The sequence below is a fragment of the Moschus berezovskii genome, chromosome 6 (genome assembly GCF_049115385.1).
Source record: "Moschus berezovskii isolate FMDL1 chromosome 6, NW_MosBer_1.0, whole genome shotgun sequence".
NCBI lineage: Eukaryota > Metazoa > Chordata > Mammalia > Artiodactyla > Moschidae > Moschus > Moschus berezovskii.
This window is the reverse complement of record NC_142465.1, coordinates 46,446,607-46,473,624: the sequence shown is the minus strand read 5'-3', so window position 1 is coordinate 46,473,624 and position 27,018 is coordinate 46,446,607. Positions and strand designations below refer to the sequence as shown.

The 27,018-nt window shown below is 33.2% G+C and overlaps 1 protein-coding gene across 13 annotated transcripts in view; it reads right to left on the bottom strand.

Annotated features, from left to right (window-relative positions):
* Positions 1 to 27,018, bottom strand: part of KIF21A (kinesin family member 21A) — a 188,409-nt gene that overhangs the window by 22,942 nt on the left and 138,449 nt on the right. For 5 of the 13 annotated variants that reach the window (XM_055396517.2, XM_055396518.2, XM_055396522.2 and 2 more), the window contains 17 exons: positions 25,799 to 25,889; positions 23,456 to 23,573; positions 22,921 to 23,109; positions 22,289 to 22,488; positions 20,853 to 20,960; positions 17,555 to 17,623; positions 17,249 to 17,463; positions 16,952 to 17,105; positions 16,251 to 16,445; positions 15,730 to 15,831; positions 14,818 to 14,983; positions 14,330 to 14,350; positions 9,142 to 9,202; positions 8,706 to 8,760; positions 6,073 to 6,284; positions 3,630 to 3,737; positions 2,296 to 2,424 (listed from right to left, as the gene is read on the bottom strand). In XM_055396517.2, the coding sequence (XP_055252492.2) occupies positions 2,296 to 2,424; positions 3,630 to 3,737; positions 6,073 to 6,284; positions 8,706 to 8,760; positions 9,142 to 9,202; positions 14,330 to 14,350; positions 14,818 to 14,983; positions 15,730 to 15,831; positions 16,251 to 16,445; positions 16,952 to 17,105; positions 17,249 to 17,463; positions 17,555 to 17,623; positions 20,853 to 20,960; positions 22,289 to 22,488; positions 22,921 to 23,109; positions 23,456 to 23,573; positions 25,799 to 25,889 (2,193 nt within the window). The remainder of the gene's footprint in view (positions 1 to 2,295; positions 2,425 to 3,629; positions 3,738 to 6,072; positions 6,285 to 8,705; positions 8,761 to 9,141; positions 9,203 to 14,329; positions 14,351 to 14,817; positions 14,984 to 15,729; positions 15,832 to 16,250; positions 16,446 to 16,951; positions 17,106 to 17,248; positions 17,464 to 17,554; positions 17,624 to 20,852; positions 20,961 to 22,288; positions 22,489 to 22,920; positions 23,110 to 23,455; positions 23,574 to 25,798; positions 25,890 to 27,018) is intronic. The other 8 variants (XM_055396525.2, XM_055396526.2, XM_055396527.2 and 5 more) reach the window with 3 other exon arrangements.

Genomic DNA, 27,018 nt, shown 5'->3' with positions numbered 1-27,018 from the left:
AGTGCATTCCTTTTCTATTTGCATAAACTGTCAGCAAATTCATTGATAGCCAAATTAGTTAAAATTTTATGCTTATGTTTTCTTCCAAAATTTTTTTTGGGGGGAAACTTTCTATTACTGATCCACATAACCTAATCTACTCTCACTTTCTAAAATAAGGCCCTGAAGAGGAATAGCATCAAGCTAGTGAAATACATCACCTCAAGACTCTAATTTGACTAGTACTAGAAAACTTTTTATGTCTCAATAGTCATTAATGAATTTTATTCCTCTTGATAATTACTTTATATTTAGACTCTTCATATGGAAGTTGCACAAATACATCATATGTATACATGGAAAGCAAATCATTCAAAATTTAATAACCTTGGATTTTAATTCATCTCAAAAACTAGGAGTTCTTCTGACTAGGCAGTCCCTTAGGAATAGTTAGGAGGTTTTACTGGAATTTTAAAAATAGATGAGCTACTCTCATCAGCCTTAACCTGAAACCTCCAGGACTGACAATAAGTCTAGTTACTATGAAAATCTATTTAACTTGTATTATTATATAATATCTTGGGTTGAGCAACAAGTTGATTTGGGCTTTCCATAATGTCTTATGAAAAATTCCCAAACAAACTTTTTAGTCATTCTAATACTTGGGAAGAATGGAGACAAAGTGAATGCTGGCATATTATGTAATCAGAAACAATGTGTAGGACCTAATTCTACCTGGTAAAATATGCTAGTCTCAAAAAGGAGCCCAAAGAAAGTGATTCAAAAGGTAGGTGAAATTTTTGAAAGTGTGGTCAGTTATTCTAAATTTTACTTTATAGACACGACAACAGAGTCAAATGATTGGTAACTCATAAACAATTTCAGAAAATATGGAACTATGATTAGATCATCAAGATTATCAAAAGACTGACACAAAAATTTTATGACTGTGAATCCAAGGGAGACAAAATTTAGTAATTCTTCATACTGCTAGTGAAAATGGACTTCCTAAAGATATTCTTAATGTTTTACTCTTTCTCAATTAAATAAGAGATAGGATATAACAATTTTCTCTTTTAAATACTTTTTTAAAAAACCTATCTAGATCATTTTAAAGGACATGTCTATCTACTGCTAAAACTATATTAAAATCTAATAAAAGTGTATTCATAAATTAAGTAGATTAAACAATCTTTCAAAATGATGATGTGCTGATGTACATAGAGCCATTTAGCATGATCTAAACATGCGGAGAAGGCAATGGAAACCCACTCCAGTACTCTTGCCTGGAAAATCCCATGGGCGGAGGAGCCTGGTAGGCTGCAGTCCATGGGGTCTCTAGGAGTCGAACACGACTGAGTGACTTCACTTTCACTTTTCACTTTCATTCATTGGAAAGGGAAATGGCAACCCACTCCAGTGTTCTTGCCTGGAGAATCCCAGGGACAGGGTAGCCTGGTGGGCTACCGTCTATGGGGTCGCACAGAGTCGGACACGATTGAAGCGACTTAGCAGCAGCAGTGGAAGCAAACATGTCAGACGGATCTTAAACAATACCTTATAAATTTGAGAAACTGATATTATATACAGGGAGATTATAGCATAAAAAAACAAAGAACTGGTGTGGGATACTGAATATCAAGTAGGTATATTATCCACAATGTTATCATTCAAACTCAAAGCAGAGAAGTCAGTTAATAAATACCTTACAGCAACACTGTTAGTAGGAAATTCTTGCAAAAGAGATTCTGGCTCAATGTGGGAATATTTTTTCACTTCAAATTTAATGAAAATTATATTTTCCATCCCTCTCCAACTTCTCTTCTCCAACAACCCAGAGTTCTATCATCCACCCATCAAAGTACTCTTTTACCCATACACATATGACAATGGTTTTAAAAGATGATAAATGCACCAAAAGTAAAATAATTTGCCTCTTTTCAGGGCAGGCTATCTGGGTTAGAGGCTTTTATGGGCTCAATAAAGCTGAAGAATCTCAAGAAATTTAAACTTCAAGTGATCTCAAAGATTTTCAATTCTAATTTACTTGTAAAAAAAAAAAAAAAAGGCAAGACAAGCATGGAAGTACAGCTATGCAAATCCATAGCAGGGAATAATGTTCAGCAGGAAAATAAATTTCTCTAATTTTGTCTATATGGCTCATTTTCCATTGGAAAAATACATTAAATATGGGAAGAGTTTAAAAGTCAGACTCCATCTCCCACACAGAGAGAGGCTAAATGTTTTCTGCAGACTATACTGAAAGGTTCAGAATATTATAATGAATAATTGGGGCTCTTTTACATGATGACTTACTTATCCTGCTGAACTGATGTGTTTCCCTGAGAAACAGTAAGACGATTAAAAACATTCAGCTCATTACGGGGCCGGCTTGGTGGGGAAGGAGGAGGTGAAAGACTAGCCTCTGAGGTTCCAGAATCTGAGCTACAAGAAAAAAAGAACATTACATAGGTGGCTTTAATTGGCTTTAATTTGTTAGAAATGTTATAAGAAACATGCTTTTATTTTTTAAAAAAAGCTTTTCATTATAGAATTCCTTCCTTTCATCCTCTCTTCCTTTTATATAAGATAAAATGTACTCCAAACAATTTCACTGAAATTTTTTTCCACTGAATTTTGTCACATTTGGACACAAGATGGCACTACAGAAAATGTCAGCTAAAATCTAAAGTCAGTATAAATAAAGCAAATCAAATTTAAAATGATACAATTTGAGAGCTGAGACCAAGTTGTTCACTTTACAGATGGGAAAACAAACCCTGAGAGTTTAAGAAGAATTTGTCTATTCAGCTGATTTATTCATTTATTTTTAAATTACATATTTGTCCCATCCCCTACCTCCTGCTTATAATTATGACATTCAATTCAGTAGAAACAGGTAAATTCCATCTCTAAATACAGGAAGAAGGTTAATTAGAAGAGTAATTTCCATGATATTCGAGTCAGCTAAACCAGTGGTCAAAGTAGAGAGTGTGCATGTTGGTACAAGGGAGGAAGACGGTACAAGATCATCTTCACAGGTACAGAAAACATATGAAAGCTTATTTTTATAATAAAAAAATTTGCTTTACCAATACTTAAATATAAATTAGCATTGATATTCCTACTCAAGACCATGTCAGGAATCTACCTGCCATATGTAGCTCCTGAGGTGGCCTAAGGGACCTCTCACTATGCCACAGAGTAGAAAGGTGATAGTGGTTCTAACCCATTTAAAACTTTCTGTCTGTTGTGTTATTGTGATTGACAAATGTCCAGGTAAGTGGATCATCAGATTATACTGTGTACTGTTAAGTAAGCTAACCCTTACAAAACATACAAATAGCTATTAAACTAGTTTAACAAAAAAAATGATGATCGTTATCAATTTAAACATAAACGAACAGAAATAAAATGGCACAATGGCACATATCTTCTAATACTAGATTTCTGTTAATCACTTTAAGGAGGTGAAGTCAATGTCAGTTTTATCAAATAACAGTCAAATTAATTTCAAAATTTTCTATAAGACCAAGTCACAATCCCAGAGTAAGCCTGAATATGGAAAATAATTTCACCATTGTCCCTTAGCATCTAAAGGCATCAGACATTTCACACAATCTACTAGATAAAGAGCATGAATAGCTTACTGTTTTTGTTCCTTTGCCTTTGATTTTTCTGCTTTCTCATATGCCTTTCTCCTTGTTACAGGGGAAGGCTCTGGTAGCTTTTTTTCTGACATGGATGACTGCCTGGAACTAAGAGAGAAGATTCTTCAATTATCTGATTTTAAATAAATATACATAATTTGGCAGATATTCAATTTTTAATAGAGTAACACCTGGAATTTGAGAAAGATTATTTGGAAATGAAACAGAACTAGGATAGGAAAATATCATGAATTATTTTTAATTAATGGGATCTTGACAACAGTATATTTTAATTTTTAAATTGGTAATCTTGTCAAATATACATAACCATTATCTTTGAATGTAAACATCAATGCTATATTGCCAAATAGCTAAAATAATATTTTTTACTTTAAATACAAGTGTTTAAAAACATAAGTGTATAAGTTTGATTAAATTGCTTCAATTGAGGGAAAATTGTCTTTACAGTTTTGCAATAACAAAAATATTAGAATATCAGAGTATGAGAAACAATGAGATTTAATGAATTAATATTTACACACTCACAAAAGAATACTACAGGTAATCACGAAGAACCCACAATTATTTTAGTTAACTAGTATTTAAGCATTAGGTATATAAATTTTAGTACTAAAAATACTTTTGTTTTATTATAGACTTTAAATGTTGAGTAGTATGTAATTAATAATTTAAGACTACGATTTCTGTGCATAGTGGTAATGAATTTTAATTGAAAAAAATTAACTTTTGCTATCTTTGACTGGTTATATTAGTAAAAAAAAAAAAAAAATTAGCAAGTGGGATCCCTAGAACGGGCTTACAATGATTCCTATTTGAAAGTGAAAACTAAATATAATTAAACTTTATGTGCCTGATTTTTTTAATTAGAGGAAAACATATTTTAGAAGTTCTGCATTATTTAAATCATATGGCCCACTTGAGTAAATCATTTTACTTCATGCAATAGAAGTCATATACTAATGAGTTATAAGAGTTACTGTACCAAGCATATGACCAACTGTTAAATTTATATAGAACTATACAAGCATCTTAATTTATGAAAACTTGATAATAAATCATGTGAAGAGACAGTGTCTAAAAGATATTTTCTACAACCTGTCATGAATGATACATTTTTAAAACGGGAGAAAAAAAAAAGGTAACAAGGAGGTATTACCTGCATTCTGGAATCCAGGTCATAGATTTAGTCTTGAAGTTCCAAAAGTCTCTATTCATCTGATAGACTAAATGCTGAACACATAGTAGTCTCTAAAATCTGTTCTCAGTTCTATATCACTACCTTCACCAAAAGCATTTTTTCTACTGTTATCAAAAAAGCACTGAAGCCATAAGCTATACTGGTTAGCAATCTCTAATAGCAAATCCAATTATTAATTACATAAGTCACCTCAAGCACATGCAGGATAGTTCTGTCATCATTAATTTTGGAACTAAAGGTAGCAGATGGGCTTACTGAATGGAAGACAATGAAAATACCTTCATAGGATAAAAAAGTTATGGGAAACAGATATTCAGGTTGGGGTGGGGAGTTTGTTGTATTTCGTTATTTACAGAGTCATATAGTGTTTACCACTTTTTGGCAATATTTCTCAATGAAGTGATGCGTTCATTCAATAGATCATTTGCAAGATCATATGTGAGAATTAGTTTGAAATAAGGCATTAAAAATGTTTGCCAAGTGAACGATTGATATAATTTTAATATAACTAAGAAAAGACATATACACAAACACATGCTGGCCTGTGTAGGGAAATCTTTGTTCTCAAGATAATAATAAAAAATTTCTAAATAAGATTTGTTTTGACAGGAATTTTTTTGTTAAGATTATCACAGAGGAAAGAAGAAACAGTCCCTCCTTCACATCTTTAATAATGCAGTATTCACACTTTGTGTGTACACTCATCCCAGACATGCAATGTACTTCAAGGGAAAGAGTTAGGAAACTTCAAAATGTATTGTTTTTAACTGGTACTCGTACTTTTCTTTAAGAGTTTCAGCCAAGGTTTATTATCCTGACCAGGCTCTTAGAACTAGGGTTTAACATAATTAAGAGCAAATTTAAGAGTCTTTTAAAGCTTCTGTTTATATAGTGGTTTTATAGTTATAACTTTAATTTAGGTGTTTCTAAATAAATTTTGCCTGTAATTTATAACTCAGCCTTTATAAAAACTATAATCTTTAAGAAAGACTCTGAAAGTTAAATATCAGACAAAGCAATTCAACCAAGAACATCTCATTTAAATTATTTTGAATGTGCAAAAATTAGGGGATAAAACACCTAACAGAAATTACTTTGAAAACTAGAGATCTTATTTACATAAATTTTTAAAAATAGAAATAAGAAATTAGTAACATGCATTTTTTTTTTTTTTTTAAAGAAAAGGCAAAAGAAAGGAAGTTAGTGTAGCTGGGCCAGACTTACATGCTGCCTATCTTAGAAGGGAAGCCAGACTGGGGAGGGAGCTCTTTTTCCCTAGCAGAAGTACTTGTCTCTGTATTCATTCCAATCTCTTGCCCTTCTGCAACAGGTGTAAGAGGGCCAGGCAAGGAGGCATCTCCTGTACTAGTGTCTGAGGCTAGTTCACTGCTATCTGCATACAGCAATTCCATTTGAGTGGTGGTTCTCCTTCGAGCCTAGTCAGAGAATGGAAGGAAAAGCAATCATATGCAAACTTCTGCAGAGAAGATGATTAGGCAATAGAGATTTAATATTAGTTTGAAATAGGTAAAACATTCAGCGTGTCTTTCCTAGCAAGTGTGTCAAACACAACATGTAAGATAGTGACAAGCCAGAGATAACAGCCAGCTGAGAAATTTAGAGGTCATAATAATAGCCAATGTTTGTATTATACTTATTGTATGCCAGAAATTCTAAATAATTTATTCTATTAGTATATACTATTATTATCCCAATTCACAAAATGAGAACTAAAGCACAGGATAGCTAACAGCCCAAAGTCAAACAGCTAGTAAGTGGCAAAGTCAGATTCAAAACCAGACAATCTGCCTCCAATATTATTATGCTATTCTGATACTAATGGCCAGCTTTCTCAATATATCATTTTAGAAAAAAAAAAAGAAAAGAAGGAATAAAGAAATTAAACCAAAAGACTGTTGCAGTGGCATTCAATTAAATTCTGATCTTTCCCAGGCTTGGATGACTTATTTAATATACATTTTAATATATATTATATAATATATAAATTTAAATTTTACATACCAATTTTTACATCTGTTTCTCCATTTTTATGACCCTGCTCCCCTGATGCCCTAACTGGCTGTTTAATCTCCCTGATGGATATCCAACACCAGTCTATACCAGTTATTGGCAGCATGGTAAGGCAGGTAAAGGTTACTTTATTTATTTAAGCACTCCCTTCCATACTCCTAAAAAAACAGAGACTCCTTTGTTGTTAATACTTAGAGCTGGCTATTATCACTAATATATTAAAAGATAATCAAAGTGTTTACCAGGTTATAAACCCCTAAACGGTAGACACCCTGTTTTATTCAACCTGATGTGTCTTGCATTTAATGTAGTGATGGTACAAGTGTATTTAAGATATATAATCAATTTCATTTCTTCAATGAGTGAAAATAAATATTAGATCCTTTTAAGCATCTACAGGCTTCCCTGGTGGCTCAGACAGTAAAGAATCTGCCTGCAATGTGGGAGACCGGGGTTTGATCTCTGAGTCAGAAAGAGAAGGAAATGGCTACCCACTCCACTGTTCTTGCCTGGAGAATTTCATGGACAGAGAAGCCTGGAAGGCTACAGTCCATGGGGTCGCATAGAATCAGACATGACTGAGCAACTAACACTAGGCATCCATGCAGTTTCAAAGGAGTGATAGATATTACCAGAAAACTTTTTGAAAAAGGAAGCGCTGCAGGCCAGCTTTTCATTGTATCAGTTTCCCCTACTGCCAACTGAATCATTTTCATGGGGATTCATAATCACAGTGGTTTTTAAGGAGATGACCTTCAGGTTACCACTTCACATCTCTCCCTGGATTTCACAGAGCCTGAAAGACCGTTACTTTAAGATATTCTCTCCTCCACGTTAAGACTCAATCCAAACTATACTAGAATATTTTCTTTGAGATTGGGTAATTTCTGGTCACTTAGAACAATCAAACTCAAACCACATGTCACCAAACTGGTAGCTCAAGGACCATACATAAAGCTTGGAGATGTTTTTCAATTGGCTAGCTCAATATTTTAAAGAGAAGGAAATTCTCCATTAAAATCTATATTTAAAGCTACTCATGAAAGAGTTGAGGATCTGGTAGTCTTAGGCCCATATTCCATGATGGCAAAAATAAGCATTAGTTAGTGATGCCTATTTGCTTTAGATGGGCCATGTCCACCTTAGGTAATCATAATGATTCCTGTTAATTATCTTATATCTAGCCAAATTATTTATCTATATTACCGGGCGAACCACTGTGGGCCTTATATCCATCCTGTGCATTAGTACAGTACTATTCTTTCAGGTCTCAATTTCATCCATTCATCCAACAAATATTTACTAAGCACTGCAAGAATTCTCTGTTTTCAAACATCTTAAAATAGATAGTTAACTCATCTAGTATCAAATGCTACCAACACGCAATCTGAAATATACCATGTTGTTTCTCACACATGTAACAGCATGTATACTTTATTTTTTTAAGCTTTACAAATATGCATTATAGTCTCAATTCTTAATACAATATGATGATTAAGAGTTGGTCTATTCAAACCATCTCAAAATATGTTAAAATAAATAAGAAACTTAGGAACATATTAGAATGTTAAAATTTCAAAAATCTCCTGTTATTCTATTTTAAGCATTATTCTCCATAATCATATCTTACCTAGCAGAAAAAGTACAAGAATACAGTAAATAACAAGTTTCACCAAGGAGAAATTTGTCAATATAAATTCTTTTCAAGGGAGAATATGATAAAGAACTAAATTTCTATCATGGAATCTTCGCCCAAGGCCTATGCCTTTAATAGTGATAATAAAGAACATCAGAAAAAATGTTTACCTGGTATTTTCTATTCTTACCTTGCTTTTTGGTTTCACTTCACCACAAAGCTTCATAAGGTCTGAAGACAGTGAGCTGTGTGCAAATAAATAATTAATCATATGAATAAAATGAAACAATATAGAAAACTATAAGTTTTAAATTATTAAGAGTTGGTTAATAATGAGTTTAAGTATGGAAAAAAATTTTATAAGCCTATGGAAAACACAGAAAGACAATATTTAAAATAAACTAATCATAGTTCATTTTCCTTCCTTAAATATCTCAGTATTTTATTTTAAAATTTTGACGGTTAAGCATTACTCAGTTTGCCTTTCATATTACTATTTCTACTGTTCTTCACTTAGCCATAAAATCTAAAATTATTTGTTCTATATTAATTGATTCAACAAGATAAAAGTATTAAAAATATTATAGAAACAAGTCAACTTATTAAGTTTCTAAAGGTTCTCTTACCTTCCTTCTGATCCTGGGCTGTTTAAAGGTACATCCTCATCAGTGCTGTCCTCTACATTTTCTAAAAAAAAAAGTCCAAAATGTAAGTATTATCCATGTCACACTTTGAATGACTGTAATGCCTATACTATAATAAACCATCAGTTTATTATGGTTTATAATAGACCATCAGTCTGAGGTCTCTCAACATGGGCACTTTGGTTTCAGTAACTGAGTCAAAATAGAAATGTAAAAAAAATTCTAAGAAACTCTTTTTATTATATGTCCTAGGATGAGAAAAATGTGTTCAAGATAGGAAAACCATGAGTTGAATGATAAAATAAAGAAGAACAGCATTCACAGTATGGAAATGAGATCATGTATTTATCTAAGTATGTGTAATTATTTGAATATATTTTCAGAGTATGTATTTATCCCACACCATCCATTTATTCCATGTATGATAAACCATTGAGTAAAACATGAAAGATTAAAGTAAATGCTGCACAAGCTCAGTAGACTGAGGCAACATCAAAAAATACATAAGTGTAAACATATATGTTGTATTTTATCAGTATTACAATGTACTTATAGATTTTCTTCTATTTTTATTTTTGTTTTCAAATAGAACGAGAGTATGTGTTTGTGAAGGTATTCAGAAGTTACACATCAGCATGCAGCTCATTCACATGTACATAAAAGCCTAAAACTATAGGTTTCCATGCGATAGTTTTATAAATAAATACAAACAAACCACTGCTATTTCAGAACAGTAGCACACTGATGAAAAGAGAGGAAAAGGCAAACATATAAAACTAGCAGAAAGTCAGTAAATAAAACATTCACTTAAAGTAAGTTATTTAAAATGTCAGTGAGCCCCTAACACAGGTGCAAATTTCCAAAACTTATACAATTTATTATAAAGCCATATCACAAAACTAAAGGCAATATTTTCAATGATATATGTTAATTAAAATATGTAGGATTAATCTATTTTTAACTTTTACTTTTATATCATACAGGTGTATTATGCTCATAAATCATATTCTTAATTCCTTTCTCAGATGCTCCCATTCTTCCTCCCTGTTTAGCAGACAACTGGATAGAAATTCAGTAATAAATGATAGCATTATCTAAAATGGAGCCCATCTAATAGGACCCACAAAAAGGGAGTTTACTTTCTGAAATGAGGAAAATGGTGGTCTTGAGGCAATTTGTATCTCAAAGCCCATACTTAGAAGCTGGAGGATGTGCTTCACAGACAGGATATTGAGCGCTAATGTAACTGAATTAGTTAATAACATAGAAAATGGAAAGAAATGACAAATCTAGTCTTTATTTCCCCATACATAAAAGCAAAGATTGACTAGTAATTATCTTGTAGGGAATGATGAAACCAGTTAGAATATCAAAAATCATATAAGTGCTTAGTAAAAATTACTTAGCTCCTGCATATGCATGTATGCTTTATTTAGAGATGATTACAGTTTGGCATAACTAACCTAGCAGAAGGTAGAGCCCTTCACCGAGACATTCACCAAATCACACACCTCTTCAGGACTGAGCTTTATCTGTGGCACTATGGCCATCTGATCTGGGCAGCAGGATATGCCACCATCTCACTGCTCTACTTTCACCTCTTAAGAACATAATTCCAGCCAAGTGTCAGCTTCTTTTCTCATCACTAAGCATTAAAGCTAAAAGCAGTGAGATTTAAAACTCCAAAATGTCTTAAAGTCATCCATATCGGTACATAGTTGCGTAATCTCACGTCACTAGAAGCTAACCAAACAGTTATTATTAAAGTCTTATATTAATATAAATACATATGGAGAAGAGTTGACATAGTGTTGCAGGGAAGAGTCAATTATGACTCCACATTAGATCTGTTTCTTTTACCTTAACCTTTGCTTACTGTTGATTTTGTTCACTAAAGGTATACTGTCCCTACATAATGGCCTGCCTCAGGGAACCCTGCCCCTCTGCTTGAATGTTAAACCAAAATGCCTTTATTCAGGATCCTGTCCACCTGTGGATGACTATAGAAAGCAAGAAATTAACATATCCCCTCCTCAAGACTGGCCATTCCAAGTGATGTTTGCAAGGTTAATGGCCTTTTTACTTCATTTCCTCACCTCTCCCCATTTCTGTTCTATAAAAGAACCTGGCATCCAGATCCTGATAAGACAATTATTTTGAGACATTAGTCTGCCTCTTCTCAGTCAGCCAGATTTCTGAGTAAAGTCGTATTTCTTGCCTCAACATCTCAATCTTAGTTAATTGGTTCATTGTGCAGTGATCAGAGGGAGTCTGGACTGGGTAACAACAGCAGCCCAAGACTACTATCCTTAGAAAGGCGTTCTTGCAAAGTTGGACTTTGTTGTCTGGAAACTTAGCTCTCAGAATTTCTCTAGTCACCAGTTAACTAATATAGTTCATTACACCTAGAATATTTGTGCAAACAATATGGCTTATGCTGAGAATTCCTGCTTTCCTTCCAGAATCTGGAATTCTGGTACTACTATACAAAAGGAAAGTATGTGACTGCTGCTGCTGCTAAGTCACTTCAGTCGTGTCCGACTCTGTGTGACCCCACAGACGGAAGCCCACCAGGCTCCCCCGTCCCTGGGATTCTCCAGGCAAGAACACTGGAGTGGGTTGCCATTTCCTTCTCCAATGTGTGAAAAGTGAAAGTGAAGTCGCTCAGTCGAGTCCGACCCTTAGCGACCCCACGCACTGCAGCCTACCAGGCTCCTCCATCCATGGGATTTTCTAGGCAAGAGTACTGGAGTGGCTTGCCATTGACTAGTACCCAGTAAAAACCTCAGGTGCTGAGTGTCTAATGGAATTCCCTGGATGTGAACAATGCACTCATGTGGCTGCACTTTCATTCCAGAGAGAAATGTATACTCTGTGTGATGATTCCTGGAAGGAAAAGGGCATAAGAAAGCGTGGATATGGAGTCTTCCTTACTCCATCTGCATCTTTTCCTTTATAATACTGTTGTGTATCCTTCCGACATTGCTCTCATTAATCTTTGCCATGAATATAATTGTATGAATCTTGAATCTTCTAGCAAATCCCTAAAGGTAGGGAAAGATCCTAGGAACAACAACATAAACACAGGTAGAGGAATAAGAAGGGGAAAATAAAGGTGTTCTTCAATAGCTACAACAACACACACCTATTAGCATGGAGTACTGGCCTCTAACCTTATGTTCATCATCCCAAGTCACATACTTGTTACTCTAGGGCACCAACCTGCTTGAAGTCTTCATACATATAATGCTGTGGCTAAATGTCCATGCTTTACCTTACTCATTGCCAAGAGTGACTCATCTGCCTAGCACCCTTCTACCTTGTCTCTTGCCTGGCTAAATCTTTTTCTTCCTTTATGTTTCAGCTCAAATTTTACCGGCTCCAGAAAGCCTTCATCAACTCTTCCATTTCTGTTAGGTAGCCCCATTCTGTGGTCCTATAATTCCCTGTACATATCTCAAGTCTCTTCCCTGTCACACTCAGTAAGGTATAGTCCATGAGAGCAAGATTCTGTCTCTTATTTATCTCTGAATCCCAGCACCCAGCCCAAAGCTCGAGATAAATTGAAATTAAACAAATGTGTTTTTTTTTTCTTAAAGCAATGTACATATGACCATCTAGTTTGTATGGATTTACTTCCATGTTTTTCTCCTTCCATGCTTTTCTTCCAAGCACTTCTGGGTCTAGATTATGGCCTTAGGGAAAATTTATGTCATGAGGAACAGGTTGTTATCAGTTGAATGTGTTCCTCTTCTCTGTTTTCACCCTTCTTTAAGCTATAGATAATTGAAAGTTGTGAAGAAGCAACAACACGCATCAAATAACAGTTTAATATTTTCTGCACAAAATGACATCAAAGAGGGCACTGCATTTTTTCTTCCAAGTTAAAAGAGATAATAGACTTAAATAAGAATTTACTTATTACTGCAAGTAGAGCCACTAAGATGAAGAAGAACAAAGAAAAGGCAGAGGAGCGGGTGGGAAGAACAAAAAGAAAGAGGGTGAAGAGGAAGAGGAGAGAAAATATGCTTAATAACACATGGAATGGCAATAATTCTCATTATATTTCAGGAATTTTGGCAGCCTTAACATGGTTCTTTAATATGATCAAGATTTTCTCTACCTGTCTTTGTTATAGCTTGAACAGGTTAAAAGTTCACATCTATATTATTGAGTTGATCTCAAGGAAGTATTATTTTGAGATTTAACACACAGGGCAAACTAAGAAAGACCTAAGAATTATCAAATAGCTCAAGTATTTTATTTGTGTAACATTCTACCATTTAAAATAAATTCAGATTCATAGACTGTTTAATGATCCAGAGAGGTAATTACATTAATCTTTCAGCCACATTCCTCTCCTTCAAGAAAAATACTTTAGAAAACTTTTGACAGCTGTGTGATTAGGAAAAAAAGTTAGGATCAGATTTTGAAATAATTTTAAATAAAAACTGTTCAAAAATAATCATTCAGGAGAACTGCAAGCAATAAAATTACCCTGATACTCCTGATCTTTCCTAAATATATATAAATGCCAGGAGAAGCTCAGATAGTATTCATGGGTAGGCATAGAGGCAAGAGGTCGAAAATATCAATATTCAAACATCTCTTAAGCTCTTTCTAACTTGAACATATTATAATTATAAATATTATTTCAATCCATTCATGTAAAATTCCTTGGATAGCTTTATTCAACTTACAATATTAAAATATATGTACTTAATTCTATAAAATTTAAGAATAGCTGAGAATCTATCAAAAATAAACCAAAGACATTATATATAAAAGATATATAACACAGAAAGATATTTATGAGGGTAAAATGACAAATGCAAAATGGATAGATTTTAAAACTAAAAAGGAATATATATCCCATTTTTCCCTTCAAGAAATAGAAAGAGGGGCTTATGAAACTAGAGCCAAAACTGGAGTTCAAATGATAAAATAGAAAATTATACTTCTTTAAATATCTAAGAATTTAAAAATCAAGAAATGTGTAAGACAAAAGACTTAGTATGTTTGTGGTCACAGATACATTTCAAAAAAGATCATGCAAAAACCAGCTGGCTGCCAATAAAAATGTTTTAAATAAGATGTACCACAATTAGTGTACATGAACAATTAGTAATTCATGCAGCTGTAGGGTACACAGAAAGCTAAACATACTTACCTAATGGTACGCTATCTAGATCTGTATAAATAACAGCAAAAAGGAAACAAAAAGCAATACTCCAATCAAAACAGATCCAATGTTAAGAACTCTCACATAAAACAAGATTATGTACCATTTATAAGATACGTAGAATAGATGCCATAGCAAACACTTATACATTTATTTTTAAGACAGTTAGATATGCAGAATAAAGTAATGAAACTTGGTTAATAATTTAAACAACCAACTCAGAAACACTGTTGATCATTTTTAATTCATAAAAATTATTTGCTTAATAATGCTAAGGTTACTAATCATTTCTTGTAATGACAATATTTACATCCCCCCAAATTTATACATGCAAATTAAAAAAGGAATAATTATTAAAAGCATAAGTAAATACAGCATCTATTCAGTTAAGCTATAGAGGAAAGAGGTAGAGTACAGCATACTCAAAGAGCAAAGTTACCATGCAATTTATTTAATTAAAATTTAATCCCAATTACCTTGTAAAGCATGACCTAGTAAAGCATCTAGCTCAGGATTTAATTCTGCTTTCTCTTTCAACATATGGAATAAGAGCTGGTTTTGTGTAGCACTTGTTATTTCAGTTTGTTTAAGCCGACCTTCGAGTACTTTAATTTGAGCCTCTTTCTGGGCAGCCTGAAGACCCTATAACATTCCCCCACCAGAAAAAATATATATCTTAGATCACACAAAACAGAATCAACTACATGAAGATCTGTATCAAATGGCAAATGCATATAATGTTGGACTTTGACATTAGATAGACCTTGATTCATCCTAGCTCTTCTGCTTGCAAACTCAGTGACCCTGAGCAAGTGCTGGCTAGCTATTAGTATCAGAGGAATCTTCCTGATTCTCAGTTTCCTTGTATTCAAAATAATAAAATAATATTTATTCCATGCACATTGTAAGGATTAAGCAAGAGAACAAAACTAAAGGTTTAGCACAGTCTCAGTGTGGAGAAAAAAGGTGAGTCAGAAATCATTATCATCTTTAATATTTAAGCAGAAATTGCTTAAGATAAAGGGAGTGCAACTATATATTTTCCTGACTTTTTGAGTTGTAAAGAATCATTATTAAATCAAAATTATAACACTGAGTTTGTTTGCACACTAAGAGATTTTTCTTTTACCTTTTCCTTTGTTAAAGCAAAAAAGAAATGATTCTTTGTTTACCTGTTCTAATACACAAGCATAATAGATGAGAAGTGAATGGAATTGATGTAAATACTGACTTTTCTTAACTCTAAAGAAAGATAAAAGGAACACTTTCCATTGTAAAATAATCTTCCTCCTTATTACAAAGGAAAGGGTCATTAGAAAAAGATAAACAAAACTGTAATGAATTAACAAAAGTTTAGGTTTTTCAATAACAGCGTAGTTAGATCTTACCTTATTGATGCCCATTGACAGGAAGTGATCTAGAAGGTATCGGGCTTCTGTAAGTGTGCAAGCATTAATGACTGCAGTGACATCCAATGTTTCTCCTTCTTCCTGCATCAAACCAGCATATGATGTATCGTTACCTTGAGCTGAATTTATTTAACAGAAGACAAACCCTATTGCTTCATCCATTTATTTGATATTATTGGATTAGCTAATGAGACTTCTCAGAAAAGCATAAAAAAATCCCTACTCTAAGAAACATATGGTCTACTTTAAAAGATAAAACATTTGGGCAGTTAAGAATTCAAGGTGGATTAATAAGTGATATATATGTTTTATCAATGATAAATAACATCACACAATCAGCAGAGAAATCTAGAAATCAGGCAGGAAGGGTATACATGCAAAACCTGAGAATTATATTAAACCATAGATTAAAAAGTCCCTTCATATAAAAATTAAAAGTGCTTTTAATGACAAAAAATACAAAAATACTTCTCATTAAACATTTTTTCTCAGTTACAAACCTTTGCTTCTTCCATCTGCATGATATTGGCTTGACAATCAGAAATACTGTCATTGATATAATCTATATTAGCAGTTAATGACTCCATCTCCTCATTGATGTTAATCACATTTTTATCTCCTTCTCCATTCTCCTTAACTATCTTTTCCCTTTTCTTTGAAAGTTTCTCTCGTCTTTTTGTGAGTTCTTCCCGTTGCTATTGAGAAAACAGATTAGACTTTAAGAAATTATGTTCATCTCAGATCTTGAGAACTTTATGCCAAATGAAATAAGTGAGTTACAGAAGGGGTAAATATTGCTGGATCCCACTTCTGGGAAGCATCTAAATAGTCAAATTCACAGAAGCAGTAAACAGAATGGTGGTTACCAGGGATCGGAAGGAAGAGGAAATGGGGAGTTACTGGTCAGTGGATATAAAGTTTCAGTTATATAAGATGAGTAAGTTATAGAATTCTTTACAACAATGTGCTTATAGTTGAAAACACTGGGCTACACATTTTAAAATGTATTAAGAGGGCAGATCTCATGGCATCTGTTCTTACTACAATTAAAAAAAAATGATGTTCATCTATTCATACACAATGCAATCACCACCCCCCAAAAAAACACAGCTTGGCAAGTATTCAATTTACCCAGCAAACAAATGTAGAAAACAAAAATTAACAGCTCAGAGAGCGCAAATCTACTTTCTACTTTTCACACCTTGAGCAGCCTATTCATATCAGCCTCCATATTGGAAATAGTCATTTTCTGCATGATGATGTCTGTGACCCTGCGTTCAAGAAGCTGCCATTTCATGCGAGCTGTTTTAGAAGTAAACACTCGGCCAGTCAATCCTTTCCTTTGATATTTCTTTCTATAATCATATGAAAACACACAAACATAGTTACTCATGTGCTTGTTTGATTATGTGACGCCAAATGATGAGCTGTTTTTCATTTAAGTCCAACATCGAGTGATATAAAGATTACATCAGTAGGAACAGAAGAACATGCTTACCTGGTTCCATTTGCTGTGGGTGTAGGTAAGGCCTGGACTCTTGCCACAGGAATTCTCATTTTTTGCTGGGCTCCAGCTCTTAATGCATCTGTTTCTACAGCAGCTGCACTGGAACCTGTGTCCTGAGCAGGAGTATCAGATGAGCTCAACTTCCGAGTGACTTTCCCAGCCACTTTATCTGACATGGGCCTTACTTGCCGACGAAGAGCTGTAACCTGAAATAGCAATGGAGACTGACTCTCTTAGTCTATAGAACTACATTATTTATTTCAAAGCCAGAATGTTTCCTCCAAATGGTCAACTTGCCTCTTCCGTTTTGCGACGAAGAACCACTTCTTGGTTTCTCTTTTGGGCTTCTAGAAGTCTAAGTTGATGCTATAAAATAATATTGAATAAGTTAAAATAGTAAACTGAAAGATAAAATACTTCTTGCTTCTTCATCATCGCTGTCCCATTTCACTGGGAACTGTAAGAATTCTCAGCAGCATCTGAGCTAATAATCTCCTTGCATCCATTACTATGGACTTCGCAGGTGGCACTAGAGTTAAAGAACCCACCTTCCACTGCAGGAGACATAAAGAAGCACAAGTTCTATCCTTGCGTCAGGAAGATCCCCTGGAAGAGGGCATGGCAACACACTCCAGTATTCTTGCCTGGAGAAAGCCATGGACAGAGGAGCCTGGTGGGCTACAGTCCATGGGGTCACAAAGAGTAAGACATAGCTGAGTGACTAAACACAACACAGCAGCAATAAAGAGCTTACTATAGGCAAGTACCTTCCTAAACACTTCACAAATATCTCATTTATGTTTTGGTTGCTGGCTGAGGCATGAACAGGAAAAAACACAACTTAGAATATTTTCAATAGAGGCACCTTACAAGGTATACAATAATTATAAACTCTGGTTTAAATATAGAGAGAACACATATTAATTGTATTAGCACTTTATAATAACTTTGGAAATACTATGTTGGTCAGTAAAATTAACTGGCTACCAATTTGTTTCTAGGTAGTCTATATGATAAAGAAAATTATTAATTATTTTAAGCCATTTTATAGGGATATAATTTAGGAAATAATTTTGGACTAAAAATAAAACATGTTCTGGTTCTGTCATTTATTTAACTCTGTGATCATGGGCAAAGCTTTGGAGTTGGACTTGATCACAAACATCTTTTCTAGGACTTTAACTCTGTGATGTAACAAATAACTCTCTATGTTGTGCATCCCAAATTCAAACAGATGATTCATCTCAAGTTTATATATATTCTTATCTTATCAGATAGGAATTCATTGAGAAAAGGACTCTGTCTTATCACTGCGACATCTTGACTATACAATAATAGACATGGAAGAAAAGCTAATAAATCTTTTTAAATTAATGAACTATCCAAAACTAAAATTAACCTATAGTTTCAAGCTTGTTACTGAATTTAATTTCTTCATATTAAAAATCAAATCTCAAGCTCATTCATAATTTTTGTATGAAGTACACAATATATTTGGTTCTCTAAGGGTTCAAATTGAATATTACAAGAAACACTTTGCTGCTACTGCTAAGTCACTTCAGTCGTGTCCGACTCTGTGCGACCCCATAGACGGCAGCCCACCAGGGATTCTCCAGGCAAGAACACTGGAGTGAACACTTTTGACAGGAGTAGAATATGCACACAAAGCAACACATTAAAGAGAGGAAAAAGTCTGAAATGGTAGCTTTTTACATGAATAGCCAGAAAAGAGACATCATATGTGTGGATAAAATTCAAAAGTTCAGTCCTGGGAATTAATCGTTCAATATTGATCACTCTATACACCATATGCTGTTGTTGTTTAATCATTGTGTCCCACTTAGTAATAAAGAAATAGGTAGCATACACTGTAAGGAAACCATACCTGTCATCCAAAAATTTCATTAAAAATGAAATAAATAGCCTAAAAGTCAAAACAACCAAAGTGCCCACCAATTGAAGAATGGATTAGCAAAACATGCTCTGTACATATAGTCATTAAAAAAAAATGTACTACTGATATATGCTATAACATGGATAAACCTTCAAAATATACTAAATGAAAGAAGCCAGACACAAAAGACTACATATTGTATGATTCCACGTATATAAAAGTCTAGAATAGGCAAATGCATAGGCAGGAAGTAGATTAGTTGCTGTCAGGAGCCAGGGAAAGAGAGGAATGGGAGTAATTGCTAATTGGTCTGGGGTTTCTCATCAGAGTGATGAAAATGTTATGGAATGGTGATTGTTGTACAAATTTGTGAACATACTAAACACTTGAATTGTATAGTTTAAAACTGAATTTTATGGCATATGAGTTTTATCAATTTTTTAAAAAGCAGGAAAAAAAGAACAGACCATATGCTAGAGTGTGCTTCTACCTGATTTCAGTAACAATGTACTGATATAAACAAAATCTAAAATCACCAGGTATTAAAAATGATAAAATAGACTGATTATTAAAATACATTAATATCTTGGGAAAATTAATAAATACATATAGTTATAAATATGGGAGTCATCTGACTAACATATTTATTTTTCTATCTCATTAGTCATTCTCTAGCTCCCTATTTTATCTTTAGCTCACAAAACAGATTCCTATTTTCTAAAATATCCTGTATATTCATGTTTTATTCAGGGAGAATTTAGAAAAAGTTGGGTGAGAAAAATGGAATAAAGGTTGGAACCTAATTGATATTGTGGTAAAGAAGGTGATGGCTCCTTTTTAAAAAAAAAAAAAAGTCATAAATAACTATATTGTCAAAAATTTGGAAAGAAAAAATTCCAGTCAACTATAACCTATAATCTTAATACAACCACATTTAGCATATTGATATGCATCTTTTTAATTTTTCTGTCATTGTAAATAAGCGTTCATATATAAAATGTTACTTTACACTTAATGTTAAATCATAGTCATTTTTCATTTTACTATGCAGTTTCCAAATCCTAATTGGTAACAGATGAATAAATAAATACCTATTAAATGGAATGAATTATAATTATTTAACTGTTACCCCTACCGTCACACATCTTAGTTGTTTTTACATTTTTCATTACTATAAATAATCTAAAGTGAAGATTTTAATATACTGTAATGTAATTTTTCTTAGTTTAAATTATTTGCTTAGTCTGAGTTCATGGAAACATAATTCTTGGGTCAAAGAATACAAAAATTTGTATAGCCATTAGTAAAGCCTCTTCTAGTTAAGTCTGGTTATTACTATTAAGTCTGGTTATTATTAAGTCTTAAGGAATTTTCATAAGAATCTCTATCTCTGGAACTACCTTAAAAATCACTATTTTACTGCAACTACTTCCTTGGTCTCCCCAGAAATAATCAGTTATTATTTGCCACTTTCTTCCAGTTGATCATCTAGGAAATAAGCCTCCAATAAAACTTATAGTAATATTATACTGCTTTTCATAAATTTTTGTATTGAATTACTATAATCTACATACTATAATAAATGTCATAAATAAAAATGCTTTATTGTCCCTCTTTTTAATAAAGTTATCAAAAAGTTTCTTTCATTTATTGAACAATATTATTGACGTACAGTATTTTTACATAACTGAGTCCACTTACATCTCTTTTACGTTGATCCTTTTTCAGTTGCGCAATCTCTCTGTTTCTTCTAGATTCTGTCAATCGGGCTTTTTCTTGTTCTTCTTTCATTTGTTTCATTAAGCGAACCTAATAGGTAAATATACTGTGATTACCCTTTTACAATATTCATTAAATAAATCACATGTATGGAAGTATACTCAGGATTCTGAATACTGAACAAGAAAAAATGTGGAGTTTTGCAACATGTTAAATGGTCAGTTCTTATTTTTGTAAGATTAATGTATTTATATTTTGAATACACTTCTAACATATCAATCCAGTGAACCAGTGAAGATGCTCAGTCGTGTCTTACTCTTTGGGATCCCATGGACTGTAGCCTACTAGGCTCCTCCATCCACAGAATTTTTCAGGCAAGAATACTGGAGTAGGTTGCCATTTCCTTCTCCAGGGGATCTTCCCGACCCAGTGATCGAACCCAGGTCTCCCACATTGCGGGTAGACACTACCCTCGGGGCTACCAGGGAAACCCTTTTTGACATATTAATACTTCTATCAAATTACTTACTGTTCTAAGCTTTTATATTCAATGCCCAGGTGTTTTATTACTAGAATAATTTTTTGGTATTTAAGTTATTATCAGTAGCTGTGTCACCTTGAACTAGTTACTTAATCACTCCATGCTTTGGTTTCCTAATGTATAAAATGGAGGTAATATTTCTATGGGATTGGATTCCTTTGAGAATTCAATGAGTTTATACCCACACAGTGCCTATAACAGTGCCTGGCACATAGTAAGCACTTAAGTTATTTTAGCTATTTTTGCTGTCATCAGCAATTATACAACATAATTAACTACTTTTTCAATCATTTCCACACTTCCTATTTTAAGGAAACTATGTTGATTTTCATGGCAAAATGTTAAGAATAATCTATTCTAAAACAAAAACAACAGATAAGAATACACATACTCTCTTTGGTCAAGGGAAAAAAACCTGCAGTTCTTTATGCATGGGAACAATAATTACCAAATTCAAGATAGTTGTTACTTCTAAGGGAAAGGAGACTATGATCAGGAAGGGATATAGGAGGGTTTGTACATATCTGTAATATTTAATACCTTAAACTAGACACTGAATATATTGTTCATTGTTATTATCTCTTTTTGCATGCTTGAAATATTTTTACTTTTGCTAATCTGTGTAAGAGTTTTAAGAAAATAAAGATAAATATCTATTAAAGTCAGAGAAGTCCTACTAACCACATGATTTTCAGCCATTTAAAAGAAAGACTCTGATAATGGATAACTACAGGAAACAACTACTAACTGCCAAAAGGAAATGCATCATTTCTAGGTTACAGAAAGAATACACAATACAGAAAGAATCACAATAATATTTTTGGTCCCAAATGACACACGATTACCATCAAACATTAATTGAAAATATAATCAATACCTTAGTTTTCTTCATTTCCATCACATCCTGCTGTAATTTCTTCAATTGTTTTTCATATTGGGACTGATTTTTAAGCAACCTTGCATGCTCTTTCTGAGCTGCCTGAAGTCTCTGCAGTTCTTTATTCATGGCTTGCAGTTTCTTTTCATATTCAGACCTAACTTTTTTTGCCTTTTCTTCTGAGTAAGATTCCACTGAGCCTAAATGACCAAACAATATTTGTATTTGTTTTTGTGAGATACAGATATTTATTTTACAGATTTATAATTCATGACCTTAGAGAAGAACTACCTCCCAAATACAAACCTCAGGAGGCCAGGGTGTCTTTTAATTACCCTCTCTTTTAATATTGATTCTTACTTAACAGCTATTGAATTTTTATCTTTCTAATTTAAAAATGTTCCCAGCATAAATCAAGGCATTAAAACAATTAGCCACAACTTTTGGGGGGAAAAAAATAGCCTAGACAGATACTACCATGAAAAAAACAAAATGAACAGTAATATTTAACATAATAAGATAAATTACCGTTTAATGTGACTTATAATTTTTTTCTTGTAAAGGAAGAGAAGATAAAAATCTAATGTGACAATTTAGTCTGAACTTTAATTTGAATTAAATAAAATTCTTACCTAAGTTTTGAAGCACTTGGTCTCTTTCAAGCTGTGTGTCCCGAATTTTATGTTGTAACATCATTAGCTTCTCTTCATACTGTTTTTTCAGCGTCTGCAGTCTTTTCTGGCTATTTTCTAGTTCATCAATCAGCTTTTGCTTGATTGCAATTTCACAAGTAATGTTTGCTAAGTCTGCTTGATAATTGGCTAGTATAAAAGAAAAAAATAAAAATACTGGATAGGCTATAATCAAAGCATGAAAATCATCTCTACATTCAAGTATTCACCTGGCAGCTGTAAGGAAAATATTCTGAATATACCAAAAACTAAAAAAGTGGCAACAAGATAAACAGTGTTCATGTTGGGTAAGGAAAAGAAACACCACTGGTTCCAAATAAAAATGGAAGTCACATACTGACTAACTAGTATAAGAGACGAACCTGAGTCTTGGAGGGCATACAAGGATGAGATGGAGAGGGCTAAGATTTTTCTGTCATGTTTTTTAAACAATTTCCCAAAACAAATTTTTGTCCTTGCACCAAAGGACAAATACCTTTTTCATCTGATTCAGAATCTGATTCATCAGAGCTTTCACCCCCTTCAATGTCATCTTCTTCCTCCTCCTCTTCCTCTTCCTCATCTTCATGATCACTCATTTCTTGACTTTCTTCCTAAAATGTGATGTGTGTCCATTAATAGCACAATATTGGGAAAGTAAACTGATTTCCTCATTAAGAGAGACTACACAACAGAATTAGAAGAAAAAATTTTACAATTTGTATGGAAACACAAGACCTCGAATACTCAAAGTACTCTTGAGAAAGAACAGAGCTGGAAGAATCAGGCTTCCTGACTTCAGACTATACTACACAGCTACAGTCATCAAAACAGTATGGTACTGGCATAGAAACAGACATATAGATCAGTGGAACAGGATAGGAAGTCCAGAAATAAACCCACACGCTTACAGCCACTTAATCTATGACAAAGGAGGCAAGAATATACAGAGTGGGGGTGGGAAAAGACAGTTTCTTCAATAAATGGTGCTGGGAAAACTGGACTGCTGCATGTAAAAAAATGAAATTAGAACACTCTCTGTCATAATACACAAATATAAATTCAAAATGGATTAAAAACCTAAATGCAAGGCCAGATACTATAAAACACTTAGAGGAAAATATAGGCAAAACACTCTTTGACATAAATCACAGCAAGATCTTTTTTAATCAACTGCCTAGACTAATGAAGACAAAAAAAATACACAAATGAAACCTAACTAAACTTATAAACTTTTGCACAGCAAAGGAAACCATAAACCAAAAGATAGCCCTCAGAATGGGAGAAAATATTTGAAAATGAAACAATTGACAAAGGATTAATCTCCAAAATATACAAAGAGCTCATGAAACTAAATATTAATATCAAAAAACAAACACTCCAATCGAAAATGGATGGAAGACCTATATAGAAATTTCACCAAAGAAGACATACAGAAGGTCAAGAAAACATGAAAAGATGCTCAACATCACTAATTATCAGAGAAATGCAAAATCTCACACTGGTCAGAGTGGCCAGCATGAAAAAAATCTACAAACAATAATGCTGGAGAAGGTGTAGAGGAAAGGGAACTCTCTTACACTATGGGTGGGAATGTAAATTAGTACAGGTGCTATAGAGAGCAGTATGGAGGTTCCATAAAAAACTAACAATAGAGCTATCATATGACCCACCAATCCCACTCCTAAGCATATATCTGGAGAAAACCATCACTCAAAAAGATTCATGCTCCCTGTTCATTGTAGCACTATATCTAATAGCCAGGACATGGAGACAATCTAAATGTCCATTGGCAGAGGAATGGATAAAAAAAATGTGGTGCATATATACAATGGAACATTACTCAGTCATAAAAAAGAACAAAATAGTACCATTTGCAGAGATATGGGTGGATCTAGAGATTGTCATATGGAGTGAAGTAAGTTAGAAAGAAAAAATATAGTATATTAATACACGTATTATTTAGAAAAATGATACAGATGAATTTATTTGTAAAGCAGAAATAGAATCACAGATGAAGAGAACAAATGTATGGTTACCAAGGAGGTGAGGAGAGGTGGGATGATTTGGAAGATAGGGATAGACATATATATATACTACAGATAACTAATGAGAACTTGCTGTACACCAAATACCAAATGGAAGTCTACTCAATGATCTATGGTGACCTAAATGGGAAAGATATCTAAAAAAGAGTGGATATATGGATACATATAACTAACATACTCTGCTGTACAACAGAAATGAACAACACTGTAAAGCAACCACATTTCAGTAAAAAAAATAAAATAAAGAAAAAACAAAAAAACCAAAATCAGTTAGAATTTTTCTTTTTCCCTCAATATTATGGAGAGTGCCTAGCAGTATGATTTAATTTTCTCCCGCCTCTATTATGATACTTCACATATTAAAATTTGCAATAAAGTCTCACTGAATAAATACAAAAAAGAGAGACTGCGTGATTATAAAGTATAAGAGCATAAAAATTTCACTTCTTGTTAGAATATATCAATACACAATTTTAAGGTTATTTTATAATAACTTTGTCTTAAATCAAAGAGTACTTTATCTCTTAGTACTCTATCATCCCATAGAAAATGTTTTCATAATGCATAAGACTATAAGTTGCTAATATTTCATAGCTCATTTCTGAAGAAAATATTTCATAGCTATTTCATAGCTCTTCATTTCTGAAGAAAAGAAATCCTCAAGGAAACAGTTTAAAATGGATGCATGATAACTGACTCTCTTTTCTACATATAGGTTAGTATAGTTATCAGCAACCAAGAATAACCTAATCCAGGGACTCAAAATTCCAGGTTCATTCTTTGATACTTACAACGTCTAATTCAATGTTTTCTCTTTCTGAAATATTCTTTTCTTCTTTCTTCTCTTGGTCAGTGTCTGTATTATCCTCTTTACCAGCCACACTTCAAAAAAAAGAAACAAAAGTGTACAGTATTAAAGAGGAAAATTGTTCACTTTTCTCCTTGCAGAATTTTAAAAACCATCAATTATTTCTGAAAACAAATGAGAGGAGTTCATCATTTAACAAAGAGCAAAGTTATCATGTCTGATGCTTCAGAGGAAAATAGAAACTGCCATTCAACTCATAGTGTAATGAATTTATATGAATGGAGAAAATCTTATTTTCTAGAAACACTGAGGAATAGATTATACCCTGGAGCATGACACCTGATAAGACAGCCAAGAACTACTCACAGTAACACTCAATAAGCTAGAATGCAGGCAAACTAATTTCAATGGAAATTAAAAATAGTTTTGTTTTCTCATCTAAATATATAAATTTTTTCTCATCTTAATATAAAGATATAGAAACTTCATTTTTATTGATGTCCTAGTACATTTAAGGATAAATGTGCCCACGGTAGGTTTGTTGCCACTGGGTGCATCTGTCACTGTGTTCAGATTTCCCCTGGTAATAGCACCGGCTCTTTTCTCTTAGGTCATCCCTGTAGCACAAGGCTATTTTTCATAATGTTTTCACAGAAATGGATCTCCGCACATCAAAACTGTCTGAAGTTCAGCCTGACCACCGATTGAATAGGAAATTCCAGGATCTGCTACAAGATTCACCAACCAATCAAAAGTCTCATTTTCGGGTATCAGTACAACAGCTCTAACTGCATACTGATGTCAAATAATGTTATAGCTAAACTACTTCAGCCCTAGTGGCCATGAGAAAAAGAAGACTCCACAACAAGAAAAAAATTTAAATAGTTAAGTCACTCTGACCCTTCTTGGTTTAACAACCATGATCAATTACGCACAGAAGTTATACTTCTGTTCGTCAGACTCATATATTTTTATCAAGCCACATAATATTAAGAAAATGAATTTCAAATGAATCTACATGTGAACATTTTCTTCTTGTGCTTTAGTAAACTTTTTTAATCATTAAGAATAAAAAGAATACTTGAATAAAGCAATATTCTCGAAATAAAATTTCCTTAGAAACAGTTTAAAAATTTTATCAGAATATCTTTATAACAGCTATCATTTCTTTCAGATATTCTGCTACATTAAATAACTGCCCTA